At 40.2% G+C, this 21,823-nt stretch overlaps 1 protein-coding gene across 1 annotated transcript in view; it reads right to left on the reverse strand.

The window, feature by feature from the left end:
- Positions 1 to 21,823, reverse strand: part of LOC124555166 (1,4-alpha-glucan-branching enzyme) — a 96,317-nt gene that overhangs the window by 50,862 nt on the left and 23,632 nt on the right. The window contains exons 4-6 of the mRNA XM_047128989.1: positions 18,486 to 18,614; positions 13,874 to 14,018; positions 48 to 138 (exon numbers count right to left, since the gene is read on the reverse strand). Of these exons, the coding sequence (XP_046984945.1) occupies positions 48 to 138; positions 13,874 to 14,018; positions 18,486 to 18,614 (365 nt within the window). The remainder of the gene's footprint in view (positions 1 to 47; positions 139 to 13,873; positions 14,019 to 18,485; positions 18,615 to 21,823) is intronic.

Below are 21,823 nucleotides of genomic sequence, written 5' to 3' on the forward strand. Positions count from 1 at the left end.
TCACTACACATTATGGTATTCAACCTGAATGATAAGCTCTAGAATACCTTGAAGCAGCATAGAAGTTAGTAACTAGATAGCCAAAGCTTGCATAGTATGTGTGTTCCATCACTGCCATTAGCTGAATCGTGTTGTACCCTGAAACATGGAAATCATGAATAAGAATTTACTAAGTACAGCTGTGTCAAAACAATAGCTCCAAATTCATAAAAATTATATTTTCTCTCCTTTCAATATTAAAGGCCATCAGTAGGATCTACACAGAAATTTTATAACAACTCTTTTTCACAACTATGCTAGAGGGTAAAATTAACTGCAAATTATATTCAACAAAAATATTTCAGTTATTGAAGTGGCAGCCAATGCCACAATAAGAGGAAATTTCTTTATAAGTATGGAATACAGCTTACAGACTGACAAGCACACAAAAAGCATACCAGAAATGTATACTGTATGATCATTTTATCTTTTTCAATTTTAATTGTTTTGAACAATAATCATGAGCAAAAGAGTTAATATATGTAACTCCACAAATTAATTGAGCCACAATATTTGCATTTCTTGATTCAAAAAACTTTACCAACAGTCGTATATTTTGGGTTATTTTATTTTATATATCAAATGTTACCAGTTCCAGCAATTAAATACTGTCATCTTCAGGCCCCATATGCTTTTCTTGTATTAACAAGCTTATCGTATGATGTCACAAAACTAACCATAAATCTGAACCGTTATGCAACTGATTCAGTCAGTGTCACCCTTTCATATGAATCAGTTGCATAACTGCTTGGATTTATGGTTCCAGTTTTATGGCACCACACAATAAGCTGGTTAATACGAAAAAAAGTGTGTGGGGCCTGAAGATGGCAATATTGAATTGCCGAAACTGATAGCATTTGATACATAAAATAAAATAACCCAAAATATACGGCTGTTGGTAAAGTTTTTTGAATCGAGAAATACATACCAGCCGATGTCCCCTGGCCATAATGGACTGACAGACAATATTTGCATGTTTTACTGCTTCCATTACCATCACACTGCATCACAAGGTGCCGATAGATTTATGGACCAGAAACTGTTCGGTGAATGAACACTCAATTTGGGCTTCAATGAGAAAATATAGCCTTTGCAACTAGTTGCATGAAAGTACTGGACAAATCACATGGCACTTTGAGAACATTGTCAGGTGCTATGAAGAGGCATTACTCCCCACATGCCCTGCTGAATATGTTGAGACCTGAAGAAACCAGATAGTTGGATGTCGTTCCAAGAGCAGACTGGCAACCAATTACGCCACATATGTTTGATTACGTGGCCGTGACCATGGCAGATAATGCTGCAATCAACCGCTGACTACTGAGCAATACAAAAACTGTTTCAGAGCAGCTAAAAAATATGTGGCTCCAAAAATTCTGCAGAACATTTTAAAATTGTTTCCATTCATGATTCATATGTATGGTACCTTATATAATAAATTGTACACTAATAAACTGACTTTGTTCTTTGTTGTCTTACACAGATTGAATTCAACACCACCTATCATTGGAAGACATGGGATGAAGAAGTACTTCTATGACTGGTGAAGACAACAAAATACTATATGCTATTAATCTTTGCTTACAATCACCATCAATAAGCTTCCTCACTTAGTGAATGTATTACATTCCTCAGCTACTGTGTGATGTGGATTTGTGGCCAGCTTTACTGGTCCCACAGTTACTGCTTCCCCAATATGTCATCTCCACCTTACAACTGGAGAAAGTTGTTGACCACAACTGTTTCCATGCATGTCGAGGCTCCACTGTACAATTCTTTCCCAGTTCAGCAGTTTCCTGACTGTACACTTGCTTACTAATGAATTATTAGCCCATCATTTTCAAATGAGAGGGGAACTTACTCTTTTGCAGAGAATACATTGTGCTGTTTATATTTAAGATCAAAGTTTTCAAATAAATGTCTGCCTCATTCACTGGCTCTCAAAATGCTGTGAGTTCTGGTTTTAAGACTCTCTGAAAACCTCGATTTGCATCAATCTACAGAAAATCAAGTTTCTGTCTGTCCATCCTCGTGATTGGAGGTCTGGAATATATCGGCCATTTACTTATGTAAGTACATGAAACACCTACAGCAGTTCTTATGATGTCATTTATTGTATGGCTACCAGTTTCGGTGCTTCAGTGCACCAGCTTCAGGCCTTAGCTGATGCTGAAGAGGTTAACACCACCCGTATACATGATGCATCAGTGCCAGCATCTATAACTGGTTTATGCAATCTGCAACCATGATGTTCTCTTTCTAGTCATCAGCTATCATTGAGTCGATAGTTGGAGAGACAACATCATAACCCCTTCAGCATCAGCTAAGGCCTGAAGATGGCGCACAAAGCACCGAAACTGGTAGCCATACAATAAATGACATCATAAGGACAGCTATAGGTGTTTCATTTTCTTACATAAAGAAAATCATGTAAAAAGACTTATTATCCATACCCAGAGAGATGCTTCATGGAGTTTTGCAGTGTGTTACCTTACACTTTTGGACAGTCTCAGACAAAAAATAGCAACATTTTGAGCACACTATATGGAGTCATAGATACTGTGTCCACAAAACCAGGCAGAAACATAAAAGTATTTCTATGAAACTGATTTTTTATTTTGTCCATGTCCTTGGCAATGTTTGCAGTAAAATTTCCCCAAGTGTGCTTCTTCTGCATTCCACACAGAGATGGTTAAGTAGGGCATGTTTTATTATAATCATATTGTAAGTAAATAGTACAAGTTGAATACAAATTCTCTTTTCCAAAAAAAGACAATTATGTTTCCAATTTTAAATTACAGATGATTCAAATAAATAAAATTTCATGCACAAGGCACCCACACCATGGCTGCTAATTTTCTCAGAGCAAAGCACCAGATTTTTCCTTACCCATATAACAGCACAATGGAGAAGAAAGGGGGAAAAATTACAACATCAATATCTTTATCTCGTCTCCTGTAACCATATCCACACTGATTCATGTCTGCATGTTAAATGGAATTGCATTATACTCTGTTAAAATGTAGCATGCTATGAGGGACACACTTCAGGAATTTTTATCAAGCCAAATGCACCAAAATCTTTTGCATTGCCAGTTTTGATTTAGAAATGTGAAAAGTAGTACAATAGAGTCAAACACATTACTTAGTCAACTGTAGATTATTACTTTTGCTTTTGGGCCACATACCTTGCTGGGAACACACTGACCTCACTCCTCAGAGATGAAGTAATGTGTGAACAGGGTGATTACACTTTGCATTCCATACTTGTGATGAAGGAGGGTGCCCAGTCTGTTGTGAATCTTACTTTATCCATATAAGGCTGCCAAATGGGTGGACATCCACAGGAAAACACTCTTTACATGGTAAATTTCCCACTACCATAGAATTTCATCCTCTGTAGAAAAGTGAACACTTCTACCAATGCATTCTCACATATTATAATACATTCATAAAATATAGTTGCAGAATTTTCCTTAAGGTCAGTGGTGTCTGATGCCATGAAAAAGCAAAAATGGTGCAAAATCTATTTAAATTGACAAACTGCTGTTATTGCACAACAGCACTGCTGATATTACAAAGTAATAATGGTTATTCATTACAACGAACATTTTAATTTTTCGTTGTTCACGAACATTAATTTCAACTCTCAATGCTATATTAGATAGTACACAATAAGGAGGTTGTTACATGAAGTGTAATATTTCACAACTTAAATTGGTCAAAAGTTTGTGTTTTCAGAATTACAATATTTATCTGCTTCTATACAGCCCCTTTAACTGGGATTTAATGCCCGATTGAAACTGTAGTCTTTAGTCATGACTTCTTTTTCAGTTGTTGGAGACAGCAGCAAAAAACTCACAAGGAAATCAACAACTGAATGGTACACAGACATTGACAGCTGTTTTCAAAGTAATTGCTGCAACTTCCTGAACTTAGAATTACAGCCTGAGAAAATTTCATTAAACAGGCGTATTTTTGCCATCACCTCACTGTAAATATAGAGGACAGTTATACCGATAATAAATTAATTGAACATATTGTCTCAGAATTGTCTTGCAAGGATTTCTTTGAAGTGACCTTCCACTATTACTGCCAGAAATTCCTACAAGTTTTGGCATGCCTGTTCAGTATTGCAGTGCTCATAAACATTCTAGCTATGGGGCCACAAGTCAATTTGTTGAATGCACTTGCTTAACAGGCACCAATGCTATACCATTAATTTTTCCTGTGTGTGGACAGTGAAAGAAAGAAAGAAAGAAAGAAACACACACACACACACACACACACACACACACACACACACACACACACACACACACACACACACACACAGAGAGAGAGAGAGAGAGAGAGAGAGAGAGAGAGAGAGAGAGAGAGAGAGAGGAGATATTCTAACACTGAAAAACAAAATAAGCCCTTAAGAAATAGCTAAAAACGTAATTAAAGGAATTCTGCTCTGCTGTAACAAGGACAGTGATCTTCACATCATCTTACAGAGTTCTCCAGTAACCTCTGTGGTACGATTCCATATTTTGGAACAGAGTTTGAAAGCATTGGTGGCACTCATATATGGGACGTCATCAATCTTTGGCTTCCAGAAGGCCATTTATCAATTCATCAGCCATAAAATCAAATATTTAAATGAAAAAAAAATTATCAAATGTTGTACGAAAGTTCTTGTAGATTGTAAATACTTTCAGATTAAAGGAAACCACACGCCAAAAAGCAGAAGTGGTGAGTTGTTGATAGGCATCCACAAAAGAAGAAAAACTTGCTAGCTTTCAGATTTATCCTTTGATGAGGTAGAGTACACACACCCACACCCATGCCCACACGTGCCTCTGCACCTACGTTGTGCCAGCTACACTGACAGTGCCAATGCTATTTCGTAGCAGGTGGGCTGGTTGTGATTTTTTTTGGGGGGGGGGGGGGGGGGGGGGGGGAGTGTTGAGGGAGAGCGAGGGGGAGGTAAGGAGGGGGAGGTAAGGAGGGGGACTGGGGATGGGTGGCTAAGAGGGAGGCCAGTTTGCCGGCTAGAGTGCTGGAGGGAGGGGTGTCAGGTACAGTTGTAGCGGTCGATGGGAAGTGGCACACGCTGAAGGCTGCATCGGGATGTGAATTGGGAGGGGGTAATAGGATGGAGAAACGAAAAACTGTTGAGTGGAAGGTGCGGGGACAGTGTGTTACCCGAGACTAAGACCAGGATGATTACCGGACTGGAGGATGAGTTCTAATGATAACTCCTATCTGTGTAGTTCAGAGAAACTGATGGTGGAGGGAAGGATCCAGGTGGCTCAGGCTGTGAAGCAGTTATTGAAGCTGAGCATGTTGTGCTCGGCCGCATGTTGTGCTCGGCCGCATGTTGTGCTCGGCCGCATGTTGTGCTCGGCCGCATGTTGTGCTCGGCCGCATGTTGTGCTCGGCCGCATGTTGTGCTCGGCCGCATGTTGTGCTCGGCCGCATGTTGTGCTCGGCCGCATGTTGTGCTCGGCCGCATGTTGTGCTCGGCCGCATGTTGTGCTCGGCCGCATGTTGTGCTCGGCCGCATGTTGTGCTCGGCCGCATGTTGTGCTCGGCCGCATGTTGTGCTCGGCCGCATGTTGTGCTCGGCCGCATGTTGTGCTCGGCCGCATGTTGTGCTCGGCCGCATGTTGTGCTCGGCCGCATGTTGTGCTCGGCCGCATGTTGTGCTCGGCCGCATGTTGTGCTCGGCCGCATGTTGTGCTCGGCCGCATGTTGTGCTCGGCCGCATGTTGTGCTCGGCCGCATGTTGTGCTCGGCCGCATGTTGTGCTCGGCCGCATGTTGTGCTCGGCCGCATGTTGTGCTCGGCCGCATGTTGTGCTCGGCCGCATGTTGTGCTCGGCCGCATGTTGTGCTCGGCCGCATGTTGTGCTCGGCTGCATGTTGCATAACGAGGTGATCAACTTCTTTCCTGAAAATAGTTTGGTGGTGGCCATTCATCCTGATGGACAGCTAGTTGGTAGTCATACCAACATAGAAGGCTGTGCAGTGTTTGCAGCAGAGTTGGTATATGATATGGCTGCTTTCATAGGTTGCCTGGCCTCTGACAGGATAGGATAAACGTAAGACAGGACTGGAGTAGGCAGTGCTGGGTGGGTGGATTGGGCAGGTCTTACATCTTGGTCTGGAACAGGGATCATATCCCAGTGGCAAGGGATTGGGAGTAGGAGTGACAGGGATGGACTAGAACCATGTGTATGTCGGGTGGGCAATGGAACACCACTTTAAGAGGGGTGGAAAGGATCCTGGGTAGGTCATCTCTCATTTCATAGCAGGACGAGAGATAATCAAAGCCCTAGTGAAGGATATGGTTCAGTTGTTCTAGTCCATGGTGATAATGAGTGGCAAGAGGGGTGCTCCTTTGTAACTGATTCTTAGGGGTGGTGGCAGGATTGCGGAGTGTCAGGAAATGGCATGGGAAATTGTTTGTAGACTAGGTTTGAGAGGCATTGCCTGCCTGCAAAGGCCTTTGTGAGACCTTCAGCATACTGGGCAACGGAGTTCTTGTCACAGCAGATACATCACATGTTGCTTGGCTGTGTGGGAGAGATTTTTTTCCGTAAACAGGTTGCCAAACACTGCATAGCATTTTATTTTGGTAATATCAACCAGCTGTCCACCAGGGGGAAGAGCCACTGCCAAACTGTTGTCAACAACAAGGTTGACCACCTGGTGGCAGAACATGCAGATGAGCACAAAATGCTCAGTTTCAATGGCTGCTTCACAACCCAAGCCATCCTAATCTTCATCATCTGCTTCTCTGAACTATGTAGATGGGAGTTGTCCTTACAACACATCCCAATTCATGTCCCACATAGCCTTCAGTGTGTGCATTTCCCCACCGACTGCTACAACTATTCCTGCCACCCCTCCCTCATGCATTTCTAGTTGGAAAAGTCGTCTCTCTTTAGCCTCTAGCCACCCATGCCCAGTCCCTCTCCTTACCTCCCAATTCCCCTCCCTCTACCCACCCCACCCGCCACTACCCCCTCCACAACCAGCCCACCTGACACACAATAGCATTGACGCTATCAGTGTAGCTGGCACTGTGTGTGTGTGTGTGTGTGTGTGTGTGTGTGTGTGTGTGTGCGCTCTAACTCAAAGGCGCCCATTGCTGACTCAACCCTTCTTTTTGGCGAGTGGTTACCTTTAATCCGGGGGGGGGGGGGGCGGGGCAAAAAAAAAAATAAAAAAAAATAAATAAATAAATAAAAAAATAAAATAAAAAAAAAAGATAAAAAAATTATCAAATAAGATTTTCTGAGATTTTCATGGGAATCCAATTGTGTAAATGACAAATTGCGGAAGCTGAAATTCTATCCGCAGGAAGTATGATTATTGGCTAGATTACTTCATATATAACTTAATAGAAAGCAGACGTATGTTAGGTAACTCCACGAGTTTGTATTAGAAGTCATCTTCAAAAAGATGACAAGTCAATAATAAGTTGACTTCCATCACTGTAAAGGGATATCAGCAGGAAATATTGGATACACTGGGAGAAATGGTAATTATTAACCCCCCCCCCCCCCCCCCCACCAAAGTAGTTACCAAATTTTCATACCAACTTGACCATGAAAATTTCTCCTAACAAGGATTGTCAAAACTGCTAATGCTTAACAGAAGCAGGCACTAATCAAGGTATGTCGGGAATTCCACTACACTTAAAGCATAACAAAGCGATGTCTATCTTAACACTATCATTCATCGCAGTGGAAGATGGCTTTATGATTACAAGCACAAGAGTGAAGAAGCTAGCACACTCAAGTCATATTAGTTGACCAGCACCAATGAAGGCTGCATTTGTGCCAGTCCCTGGGGAAAATTATTGTTTTTATTTTCTTTATTTGCTATGGAATGCTTTATGAACATGAAGCCTCCATTAAGAACAGTTGTTAAAGCATTTTGAAGATCTTGTCTCCAATACCCTGAATTACATCCTTTTGCTTTGTACTTGCACCATAACAATGCACATGCTCATACTGACAACAATGCCATCAACTACAATTTAAATTTCATGCGTATGTTATACTACTGAAGTGTAAGGTTCGTCTTAATATAAATGTAGTAGTTTTGTACCCTTACATAAAATAATCACAAAAATGTTAAATCATCTGATTCTGTTGGTTACTTTTGGTTCCTGTAAATTGAGATGTGTGGCTTTTGAACATTTCGCAAAGAAAAACGTCTCATAGTGGCATGACATGCTGTACCATCCTGCTGAAAGCATAACTTCTCACTACCCATTTGATTCATTGGTTCAAAAACTGAACACGTAACTATCACATCACATCACATCACATCACATCACTATCATCTGGGGGTGAACTTTTTTTAAGAATTTACCTTGGGCTTTATGTTCACCAAATATGGCAATATGTTTATTCACAGATCAATGTAAGCAGAAATGTAGCTTGTCTACATGGGAAAACCACATCCACTTCAAGCTTCATAATTAACCACTCACAAAATGCCTCAGTTACCGTATTAACTGAACTAGTATGTGTGCCCCTACAGATGATGTGTCAGAATTGGTTGCACTATGGCTAACAATAAATGTAATTCCTGAGGGCAAGATAAATCTGTCTGTCTGCTGTAACATGAATACAGGAATATTGTCAAAACCAACCGCCAACTGACAATATTGAGTCTGCTGAGGGCTTCAAAGGAGTTATGTACAGGTATGCCCGGAATCTCTGTCAGTAATGTTATTCCGATGTGGAACGTCAGGAAAGCACTAATTCAGACATTACTGCGGCAATCTTAAAATATTAATTGATGTAAAATGCTGAAACCTGAAGCATATGGTAAGAACTCATTGTAAGACATCCTTGTGATTTATTATGACTTCTATTGCAGCAGTGGAAGAGAGATCAGAAACATAACAGTCCATAAAGATATGACAGGACACACAGTTTGCTACCTAGAACCAACTGATCACTAGGAAAAATACGGAGCACTGCTTGGAATAATGCAGACAATGGTGTCACTGGTCTGAGGAACGGTGGATGGAATTTATGTGGAGTGATGTATCACAGAACATTACTAGCACTTAGCTGGATGTGTGTGGACATGGTGAATGCCTGGCAAATACTACTTACCTGAACGTAATGTGGGTGGCAGTGAAACAGGGTGGTGGTGTGACAGCCTTTAACTGTTTTCCACGGTTTAGGCAGAGATCATCAATTTTGGTTGGTAATATAATGCATGTAGATATTCATTAAATATAATAGGAGTGTTCTGGTAATATTAAAACAGTTTAGTTTCAGGTTTTTCTGTATCACTACGTTTTTGTCTCCAAAGGAAGACCTTAATATCATGGTTCAAAGCAACTGAGGTGGACTTGTTAGCCATGGCCTACATTTATCAAATATATTTGACATGAAAGAGTGTGGGAAATCAATTTTCTCCGGGAAACTGATAACAGTTATTCACTATACTGCAGCAACAACAGAACATATTGGTCATTCAGTGTGACAGAAATCAAGGTAGAATAATCTCTGAAGATTAAATGCTGCCACAGTAACAGATGGTGGGCCTTCATATCATTAATTATATGGCTTATATCTCTGCATTGAGGAGCAATTTATGCCTCTATTCATGGCAATACATGTCTAGAGACTTTTGTCCTCATAGTTTGTTTCATGTAAAAACTTTTTTTTTTTTGTACGTTACCGTTCCATGATTCTTATGATGGAACCCTCGGCCTTTCCAACTAAGTTCCCCTACATAATATCATAAACCATTTACAGTAAAACCCCAATTTTACAGTCCTCCACTTCATATTTTACAGCTTTTTATGAGGTGTACAACTTTGCTTCAGCCGTTTGCCGATAGGTGGCTACAACAGTAAGTAGCGGTCGAAAGAAACAGATCGCAGATGTCAGGCAGTTAGCTTAGACCTCCGTCAACATAACCTCATTCAAACATTAGTCTATTTGTGCCTGCATCATAAAGTTGTTCTCGATTGAAAATGTCAGTTTACGAGCCTAATTCTCATCATTTGCAGGAGATGTTACTGTTTTGTTTCAATATGAAGAAAAGAGTGGCCGGGTCTCATCGAATGCTCTCAAGTACGTATGGTAAGGACACTATTAGTGAAAGAATGTGTTGTGAGTGGTTTCAATGCTTCAAGAACAGTGATTTTAACATCTTAGATCGACACAGTGGTGAAAGAGAGAATGTTTTCAAGGATGCAGAATTGGAGACATTGCTGAGTGAATACTCAGCGTCAAACTCAATAAGAATTGGCACGATTAGTGGGAGTGACACAGCAAGCCATTTCAAAACGCCTTAAGGCTATGGGCATGATTCAGAAAGAAGGAATTTGAGTCCTGTGCGAGCTGAAATCAAGAGACGTTGAACGGCGTTTGTGTGTTTGTGAAGAGTTGCTTCAGAGGCAAAAATGAAAGGGATTTCTGCATCGCATTTTGTCCGAGGATGAAAAATGGGTTCATTATGATAACCCTTGTAGTAACCAAAACCAACTGCGGAAACGCCTTGGGCTGCAGATCGGAGCCACCAGGTGGGGAAGCCGGCGGCGGTGGGGCACGCACCACCGAGTAAACACAGGACGAGTTGGACGACAGACCAATGACAACTGACAACAACCGACCACGACCGACTATGACCGACACAACAAGGAAGAGATAAACAACGGAGGCTTGTGGAAACCACAACACCAAACACCAACAGTAAATCCACTCAGAACCAGAGCCAGGCAAAGGTCAACAACGAGCAATGACCAGAGCGCAGTACCGCCGAGATAGAAACGAAATCCAGAGCGAGTAGCAGACTGGCTGGACTAGGGCAGAGCGGGTCCCTATATACGAAACCGGAGGGAGTGGCTATTGGCCGCTGTCTGCATGTGGCGTAGCGGTGGTGCCCTCGCTGCGCGGAACAGCAGCCGTCCATTTGTTCTGGCGCGTGTTCGACTTCCGCGGCGTAAGATACTGCTCTGCATTTGGTGGGTCCAGCTCGGCGTCGTGTACTATGAGGTGTTAAAACAAAGTGAAACAATCACAGGTGCTCATCATCGAACGCAATTAATGTGTCTGAGCAGAGCACTAAAAGACAAACGGCTGCAATACAGTGAGAGGCACAATAAAGTGATTTTGCAGCATGACAAGGCTCGACCCCACGTTGCAAAAGAGGTCAAAACGTACTTGGAAACATTAAAATGGGAAGTCCTAGCCCACTTGCCATATTCTCCAGACATTGCTCCCTCTGACTATCACCTGTTTAGATCAATGGCGCATAGCCTGGCTGATCAACACTTCCGATCTCATGAAGAAGTCACAAACTGGATCGACTTGTGGATTGCTTCAAAAGATGAACAATTTTTTCGACACGGGATTCGTACACTGCCCGAAAGGTGGGAGAAAGTAGCTGCCAGTGATGGAAAATACTTTGAATGATAAATCTGTAACCAATTTGTCTCATTAAAGCCTCAAATGTTGGGGAAAAAAATGGAGGAAGCAAAGTTGTACACACGGTATGTTCATTTTTGTCAGTTCGAACAGAAGTCCTATTGTCTCAGCACAATGCTTTCCCATAATTAATGATTATGTTACAATATTTCCTCCATTTTAAGTTTTATTTGACATTATCATGGCCTTTAACAGTGATTTTCATACAGATTTCTGCTAAAAGCCTTAGGTTGGTACGACCTGAAGTAAATATTCCTCCTCAAGATGCTCTATAACATGATTTCTGTCCTCTTTCTCATCCAGGATGTCCCTGAACCAAGTGACCACCTTGTCGGCAACAAGCTGTAGATTTCATGCCAATTGTTGTCTGTTTATGAAGGCTGTCAACTTTAGTGCTTTCATCAAATTGTATCACACATTGTGTCACATGTTTTGTCATGATTTTATAATGATTATCTGTAGTAAGTCTCACACTATGACACAAATACCTTTTTAAAGTAGTTTCATGAAAGACTTGCTTCTGTGGTTTATTTACACCATTGGACATGATCAGAATGAAGAGGGGAAACCTACATGTACGTGTCACCACTCAGCCACTGTCTTTGTGATTATCTCTAAGGCAGTGGTTGAGTGTTACCGTACACAAACATGCATTCACTCTTTTTTTTCCAGATAGTGTACAATGGTGAAAATAAATCATGGAAGCAAAAGCATTTCATGGAAACACATTGAAAAGATATTCATGTCCTAATGTGTGACTTATTACTGACGATCATAATACAGTTACGGTAAATAAAACTTTTAACACAATATTGGTTAATACACCAAAGCTGGCAGTCTTTGTAAACAGAACAATAGGCATGAAATCTACAGCTTCTTGTGTTTCCTATTCTTTCCTGTATTTTATATTTTCCTGCATTTTATACTTTTTTGAATCAGTCCACTGAAAAGTGTAAATAGGAGGTTTTACTCTATCCAGTGACAGGTAATTTCAAACAATTGCTACCTCTTTAATAACTGATAGCCCACAGAATATCACTTGCAAATTCTGGATTTCTTTTATGTTTATGTTCTTTTTTTCTGATGAAATTGGTTAGATACAAGATGAAATGATTGCAGGGAAAGAATTACTACTCATTTTATGAATGACACTAAATGTTAGCAACTGGAGTATATTTAAATAATTAAGAGTTTTGAGTTGGTGTGTTAATACTGGATACTCCTCCAGTTGCCTGCGCCCCCCCCCCTCCCCCCCCCCCCCTTTTCAATAATTCGATACTGAAAACATTTATGTACTATTGTCTAATTATGATGCAAAAGTGTCTACTTTAATAGTCATAATTAATTAATGTAGTCATTTGTTTAATACCCAAGTCATGTTACTTAATGTTTATCATTTCTACTTTTGTTTGTAAGACGAATACTGTTCCTCTCTAAGGCACATATCTATAAATGCCACTGACATTTGAATATCATATCACAGGAGTTACCAGGTTGCAAGCTCAGGATTATGCCTGTGAAACAAGTAATAAAAGCAAAAGTCATAGCTCTTTCTCTATAGAGAAACTAAATTTCATTTACAGAGAAAAGTGTCATATTAAAAACATCAAATTGAAGTTACTGTATCGCATAACTTACCAATGAATTTGTTGCATTTTATGATATTCTTCCTACTAGCCTCTTTAAATTTTTATTCTTGTTCATATCACTCTCATACAAATTAGTTTGTCTAAACAATGACCCTAAACTCCTACCATGAAGGAAAATACACTCATGTTCAGAAAAAACAGAACACCTTGAATGACTAGAGATAGGACGTTCATATTCACAGGAAATGTACATTAGTATGTTCTGCAGAAACGATTAGTATTTCAGTCACCTCAGCTCAGTATATGTCCTGTTGCCTAGTAGGAACATGGTCCATCATGGGCCCTGATAACATGTTACAGGCATGATGGAATCGACGTGTATAAAGGTACAAATGGCATCCTGTGGTATAGGCATCCATGCTGCATTCACGTAGTTCAAAAGTTCACCTGTGGTAGTTCATGTTGAGTCACAGCGCTGCACCTGTCATTTCACCATATCCCACACATTTTCGATTAGCGACAAGTCTGGAGCTGCAAGCACATTTTACTGGTAGGTGATGTTGCACTACAATATCGATGCTGGCCTTGAATCTGCAGGTCAAAATGGTTCAAATGTTAATCACTTCTGCAGAACATACTAATGTACATGTCCTGTGAATATGAACGTCCTACCTCTAGTGATTCAAGGTGCCCTGTTTTTTTTTTTTTAATTAACATGAGTGTACTTCAACACTAATTCATAAAATTTTGCCAACAGAGAAATGGAGAAAGGTATTATTACAAATACTTACCATTTTTGACAATGCGAGGTATCACATTATTAATAAATTCTTTGTATGTTCCAACTCTAGGTTCTTCCGTAGCTATGCCAACATGACACTCATAAATTCTCATACTCTCTGGCCTTTTTGGTTCAGGATGCTTGAAGTGGTACCTCTGCAACAAGTCATTCACAAGGTATATTTCTGGGTCTTGCATCATTTGCCAAACAAAACATAACAACTAACTTTAGTAATGTTTATGGGATTGTTTTAGAAAACTGTCATACAAAAATTTAAATCTTGCACAAACCCAAGAAGAAAATAAGGATATCTCCACATCATAACTTTTGTTGCTATTTCATTAGAAACACATCAATCAACAACATAAAAAAGGCTATGAATATCTGGGTGCTTTGCTCAACATTTTCCACATGTATCACTGTCAGATATGTCTTAAAGCCGAGTTTTCACTTTTGTATTAACAGTGTTACAAGAGGGAATATGTTACACTGAATCACAGTTCCTGTTATAAAATGTTTCATTTATTAACTGAAATTCTCCTTTGGTCAGTTTCACCTTCTTCAAGGTTCTATGGGTTTCAGCAATGCTGGATCTTCCTTCTTTTGAGTAGCAGTGCCATTTAATATAGTGATGGTCGAGATTTCGTCCACATTGCCGCGTTCTGCAAATGGATTTTTTGAAAGGCACTCGGCACACTCTTGTTACAGTCATGTCATAACCACAATCAAGTCCAAATTTATTACGAACACCAATGTACAGCCAGAATAAAACTGAACCCCTGCACAGAGTGTGCTGCTGTTTATACAAACATCGGCTATGCCAGAGTATCAAAACATTATAATCATAAGAAATTTTAAGAACCTTCTGGTTAAATAACAAATAATAGCTGATAGTCAGGTCTGAACTGGTGACCTGCAGCATGCCAGACAGTGACGCTATCCACTATGCCACACTGCATGCAGATCATCTAGTGGCATCACTACCTCTTCTGGAGAAAAGTTCTCATTTAAGCCCAACCCTTTTTTTTTTACCCTAGAAATGTTCAGAATTTAACCATATTTACAAATTAATTTGTGATGTGAATGTAAAATGACTCATTCCACATCATTACGAACTATTGTGCAAAATGATCCGTGGAACATGAAACTAATGGTCCTCTGCATGGCAGCACTGGTGGATGTTCGTTTTTGAGTCATGTTGTCACATTCTCTTCACTATGACGAGTATCGAAGGCATCCCCTCCCACTGAAGCTTCACAATCACCTGGTAGACCTTTAGAATCCTTTAACAAGAAGCCCCCATCATCGATCTGTGTAAGGCTTCATATGGAGGACATGGTCGACGCCTCTGTGCTTTTATCTTTTTGATGAAAGGTCATAATGCTCGCCTTCATGTGTGACACCTGACCAGTGATGAAGGACATGATATGCCTCGAAGCAGTGCTTTAGTAACTTTCCTGGTAGCCCCACTTTCTGCACGGGGTAAAAATTCGTACCAAGTCTCCCAGGCTCTCTCTCATTGTCCAGTGCTTGGCATTATAGTGCTCCCAGTTTCTCTCTCTCAGGCATCGAGGGTCAGTATGCAAGCCAGTTGCTTGTTTCTTCAGTCCTAGTGATGAGGTGTTTCACAGAGTCATCCTGATTACTGTCCAGTTGAAACACAAATAATCTATCCATTGCTATTTCAGCATTGCAACTGTGGTGCAGAAAGAGCAGTGTGAAGATGGCAGTGTCTTGCTTCTCTGTGTTGTGTATGTATGTCATGATGTGCAGTATTATATCGTAATCTCTCTATTTGATATACATACATTGTGGGCATACCTGCCAATGTCTTATTAAAGTGTTCTGTGAGGTCATTTATTTGTAGATGGTAGGCAGGAATGCTCTCGATATATCCTGATATCTAACAGAGAGATTGGGATAGAATACTGTCTGTCATGACATTAGTATACAACATCGTAATGTACTCCTTCTACAATGTTCCATTTATTAATTGAAATTTTCCTTTGATCAGTTCCTCCTCTTTCATGTCTTCTATGGTTTTCAGCAATGCTGGATCTTCCCTCAGTTCAGCAGCAATGTCATTTAATGTACAAATGACAGACTTTGTCCATGCTGCTGTGTTCCACTAAAAGATTCCTTGAAAGGCAGTCAGCCTCCCTATGTTTGAATCCACTTTTGTATACCACTGTGTGGCATTTTCTAAACTGTTCAACTGATGCCATAAATCCAGTTTCTGCATTTCTTTTAAAACAAATGATTGATTAAACTGAACTGTAATCTAGCCCAGGAGTTTGGTCTCAGAGTTTACCCGTGCAAGGTAAATATTAATAAGTCAGAACCACATCCTCATCCTATAGTGTTTAATATGTAAGCACAATCTACAACCAGCACTGACATTAACTGCTTCTCAGTAATGCATTAACGATCAGCTCTCAATAAATTTTACTCAAGCAGTATGATAATATTGGAACAATATGAAACTAAATTTAAGTTTATGACAGTGGAAAATTCTGAATGGAGCAAAAACTACGACATGGGCTAGGTAATAAAAAGACTGGTATAAGACGAAACCCATAAAGGTGTCAATGGATAGCTGACTGTTTCAGGTGCATAGCCAACAAATATACAGTGTTATTGTTCAACTATCGTCCTACTAAAGTTTTAGGCAGCTGTTGTCTTTCCTCCATATTTGAAAAGGAAATATGGTGTTTAAAAAACTGCCTTCTACAAAACAATGTTTTCCATTTTTGTTTACTTACACATGTTTTGATACTAATGCATCACTTTCTGCAGGTCTTTATTATTTCTGTAAAAGTATCACACAAATTTTTGATTACATTTATATTTCGTCCTAAAACTATAGCATTTATTCTATTGTGAAGGAACATTATGTAAAGCTTGGTTTTGCAGGGTGGCCTGCTGTTATGCACTTCATCACTTGACAACATCTCGTCTCATAAGTAGTCAGTAGTCAGAAATGGTATATTTGACCAAGCAGTAATTGTTTTTGTATACATTTTTTCCCAACAAGAACAAATTGATCATCATGTACTTTTGTTTTTTGTCATACAGTGCAGACTTAGCATGCTTTGGGGGATGTAATTTCGCACACTGTGTATTCACACCTTTTGCCACTTCACTGTTTTTCTGTGTAACAAATTTTCAATAATGAAACAAATTTACTAAGAATTATAGTGTCACACTCGTCAAGAAGTGTCACTCTATTGTTCAGTGTGTCTTTTCCAGTATGGACCTAATGAGGAATAAGTGAGAGTTTGAAAATGGATGTTGGAAGATAAACAGTTCGGCAACTGACGTGTTAAGTATGTGGCACACTGGATCAACACATATCACTGAATATGGTGTCAAGTGGTAGCAGGATAACTAGATATTTTTGTGATCAACAATTTACCTCTAAGTGTATAATGTTAACTGTTGTGTATGTGCTAATCAAGAAGAGAGATTTGGAAAGTGGAGTGTTACTGGAGTGCATTTTCTGTATCAGGTATATGAATTTTAGAAAGCACATAGCAGGCTTGCAAGATTTGTTTGGAAGAATACATGGGGGATTATGACAAGATTAAGAGAACTATCTGATCAGTCTTCAAAGAAGTTCACTGCCTGCTGACCCTCTTGAAACTGATCATCATCATGCATGATAGCAGCAGCATCCCTGGTTATCGCAATGCTATGGTCACTAATGTACGCATGAATGACGTTTGATTCAACAGTACTTACATCACAAGCAGACGTGAAGCACCCTGAATATACAGTCGGATGTCAATGGAACTTCGAATACACGCTCACCATTGGTGGGTATGTAAAAGATTATAGATGCAATTCTCTGTGACAGGTAGAATGGCCATCAGACTTCATTAGTGTTGTATGTGTTTAGTGTTGTTACCAGTCTGGTAAGTTATATATGGGGCTCGAACAGAATCAGATGTTGAGTGATTAGTGTGAAGGAAACAGATGCCATCTACTTTGTTATCAGTACCTGACAGTTTGATAGGGGCCTCAGGGTTCATATTTCCAAATTTTTGTTAATTGGACTGGCTTTCTTCATCATTGAAATGACATCACATACCCACTATCTCAAAGTTTTATTTTGTTTCCATCTCTTCCAGGTGCTCCACTTTGTTTGTCATACAGTGTATAAAATACAATTGTCCAACTGCTGCCCCTGCCGCTGCCACCACAACCACCTACTCAAGTCCTGTCACTGACGCATTCTATTTCATTAGCAGAACAGTGAAAATTCAGCATTAAGGCCATACGGTGGAAATACAAAGCTGTAGCAGAATATGTCAATGAAGCTCTTTGGAGCAAGTACACAAGAAATATAAATATCTGGAAATGTAACTGTTAGAACTTCAAGTTTAACACATATATTTAGGAACGACACAACAACACATATAAGTCACAGAGTAAGTTGACCTGTGTACAAGTCGGCATTCGATTAAACACTGAGTCTCAGTCTAGCGGCTGCTGCTCGGCTGGCCGCTTAGGTGGCGCAGCTGCTGCATGGCTGGCAGACAGCGCCGCACATAGAGGAAGTGCGTAGTTGCGCGGCGGCACTTTGAATAATCGGCGAGTCACAACAGCAACACTAATCATACCTGATCTTTGGGAGGATTCCACAATCTTTGTTTGAATGTGTAGCCTTCTGACTTTGGCGGCTGTAAGACGTATGGTGCCCAAGGTGAAAGTCTGTCCACACTCTCCCCAGAATGTGTTTTTACAATTATCTGAAGAGAGAAAAAATTTGAATATAAATAATCCAGAAGTTCAAAACAAAACAAGTATTATTTACACAACTTATCATCAGGTAATTAGGTTTCTGTATATAACATTTTGTGGCTAAAATCCAGATCATTGGCACTATCAACCAGGGTATTTTTCCTGTACAGTATACGGGAACACAATGTATCAGATTTGTGTAGCCTGTGGGGAATCGCTAAACTGCTTCTCTGCATTTACATCCGTATCTCCGAATTTGTATATAAAAGTGTTATGCAACTTTCATGATCTGTAAGTATTGTGTAAATAAAGTCACATGTCGACTGACTATAGTTTTCTCACATTTTCCAGAGGAGAAACTCGGGATAACATCAGAGACAGAAACTTTTGGAATCTGGGACATCTGAAATAATTATTCAAGAGGACTTACACATTGATTTCAGGTGATTAAATAGTGTAACTACTCCACATTTTAATGTACAACACAAACTCTACATTAAGTCATTTAAGCACTGCGACCTTCAAATGGTTCAAATGGCTCTGAGCACTATGGGACTCAACATCTGAGGTCGTCAGTCCCCTAGAACTTAGAACTACTTAAACCTAACTAACCTAAGGACATCACACACATCCATGCCCGAGGCAGGATTCGAACCTGTGACTGTAGCGGTCGCGTGGCTTCAGACTGAAGTGCCTAGAACCGCTCGGCCATCCCAGCCGGCCACTGCGACCTTCAGCTCACTTGTATTCATTATCATAATTTACCAGTTTATTGTATATCCGAGTGGAGTAATATTTAAATAGAGAGTAGAAGAATAATTGTTCAATTACATAACAAGTGCATAGCTGACATCTAGTGAGGAAGTTTATCAACGAAGCTTGTCCAGTGCTGCCACCTGTTACTGGCACTACAATTAGGACTAAACATGAGAAAAGATATTGAAACTACTGATTGTCTTTCTAAACAAGGAACATAACATTCCAACGCTACGTACACCTACAGTAATAAAATAAGTTTGTTTTAAAATCTTAGACCCAAGGAGGAGATAATATGTTAGCAGTGATGTGGAATACACAGCATTAACTGTATGAAGCGGGCGATCCTGAAGGTAAAAATACAGTATCGAGGGAAGACTTTCAGACATGACGTCTGAAAGTTTCACGTTCAACACAGTAATGCAGTTCCAGTGCTTGACTGCTACTGACCAAGTTAGTGGCATTTTTAGGTGACACTGAGCAATGGACTTGTTTCTCGGAACAATTCGAATCCTCTGTCAATGCAGACCTGAACTTGCCTATCAGCAAACATGTTTCTTCGAGAGTATTTGGGCAGAAACCCAACCATTTGGTACATGATATTGGTGTAGCTGCAGCTGCCAATGAATAAATTCAGGAAATTCAACATGCATACTATGGTGACTGAATTATTCAAGAACATCTTGACTATCTGGAAGATGTCACATCTGTAGTGTCTGATTCCCCTGAATCTTTAACTTATCATTTACAGGACACAATAAGTGAATGCAAGCTCTACAGGCACTACAGGAAGACAGAGGCTTGTGGTCGATTCTTACTTCCAGAGGTATTTCACGTATTCCTGGAAGATGTATAGTGACACTGCATAATTCATATAAAATGGGAACAATTGTCCGAAGGTAACATTCTGAAACTGATGGAATTCTTGTTAGAAGAGGTTGATGGGGGACCAACAGTGCAAAAGATTCTTGGGGAAACTTGCAGACCAACTGACATTGTACAGTCGACTCTAACCTTCAATGTTCGATGCAAGTCAGGACATACAGTTAGGAGGTCAGTGTGAAAGGCAGAAACCTACTGTGTCTTGCAAACAGTATTGTCACTGGGTGCATGATTGTGAGGTAATGTGAATACTAGATATTTAGTATTCAGTTACCTCCAAAGACCCTGTGTATATGTAGTAGGGCCACAGGGTGTAAGTAGACTTCCACAGTGTGTTTTAGATTATGGTAGCCAGTCTTCCTTCATCATCAGCAAAATAGTGATTGACAATTCAAAACTACAAGCTTTTGTAAATTGCCCGCTGGGAGTCAATGCTCCTTTTGAGTCTTCTTTCACTATGTTACACAACATTGGCTGCTCCACATGACACTGAGAGGTGCATGGAACATGCTCACTTTACAGTTACCACAGTCAAAAGTTTTCATTCACTTTCAACACATCTGTCAGTAACTCAAGAGCTGAAAAGACAACATAGTAAAAGCTTACAACTGACCGATCTCAGAGAAGGATAAAATGATCTCTCCACTGAGGTACAAAATGAAGCGGATCACCACCAGAAAATTGTAAAAAGATACTGTGTCAATATGCATCTCATCATCACTGGCTTTATTGCCTCCGAAAATTGGATGGATCCTTAGCAGAAGCCACCCAAGGATTTCTGTAAATCATACTGTCATTAATCTCATCAAACCTGCTGTTCAATCTATCACTTGACAATGCAGTCCAAAATTTCTGGTCTTATAGACAATAGGAATATGCAACAATCCAGATGAATCAATGAGAGTGAAAAATTCAGCTCATGAGGAATTTCACATTTCACATTCTACTGAGCACCAGTAAAGAATAGTCTGTCTCCCATGAAAATTGACAGCTGTTGTTCTAAATAACAGCTGTAACACTAAAATACACTTTGTCACTGCAGAGACCTTTGGAGAAGAACAACGTCCTCCATGTCGCCTATGAGAGACAGATGTCAAATTATATCCGAAACGGACACGTTCAACTGCCCCCCCCCCCCCCCCCCCAAAGAGTTTAGCTGACCTCTTATTTGTCCCACCAGATAGTGAAGACAGAGAGACATGGAAGCACCATGTGACGAGACACATTCAACCCATCTCTGTACAAATAAGGCACTCCCTTACAGTAGAAGAAATGGTAGCAGCTTGACATTATTGTATAATGGCTGTACAAGAACACTGCCCTTGCTATCCACCTCATTTATGCCACATTAATCATAGAGGAATAACAACCACTTATCCTGGACATAGGCTTTTAATCCTACATACTCACCTCTGTTTACATCATCTTTGGATTAGAATTGTGCTTTCAGAGCTTTATTCCTCCTCCTGGATACTTCATGTCCAGCATGCCATAAAGGAGGTCATACATCACTGTTTACCATGTAAAATAGCACATGGTATCACTGGTCAAGAAATAAAAGCATCACTGCCAGTTGACT

Source organism: Schistocerca americana, chromosome X, assembly GCF_021461395.2.
Source record: "Schistocerca americana isolate TAMUIC-IGC-003095 chromosome X, iqSchAmer2.1, whole genome shotgun sequence".
Classification (NCBI taxonomy): Eukaryota; Metazoa; Arthropoda; class Insecta; order Orthoptera; family Acrididae; genus Schistocerca; species Schistocerca americana.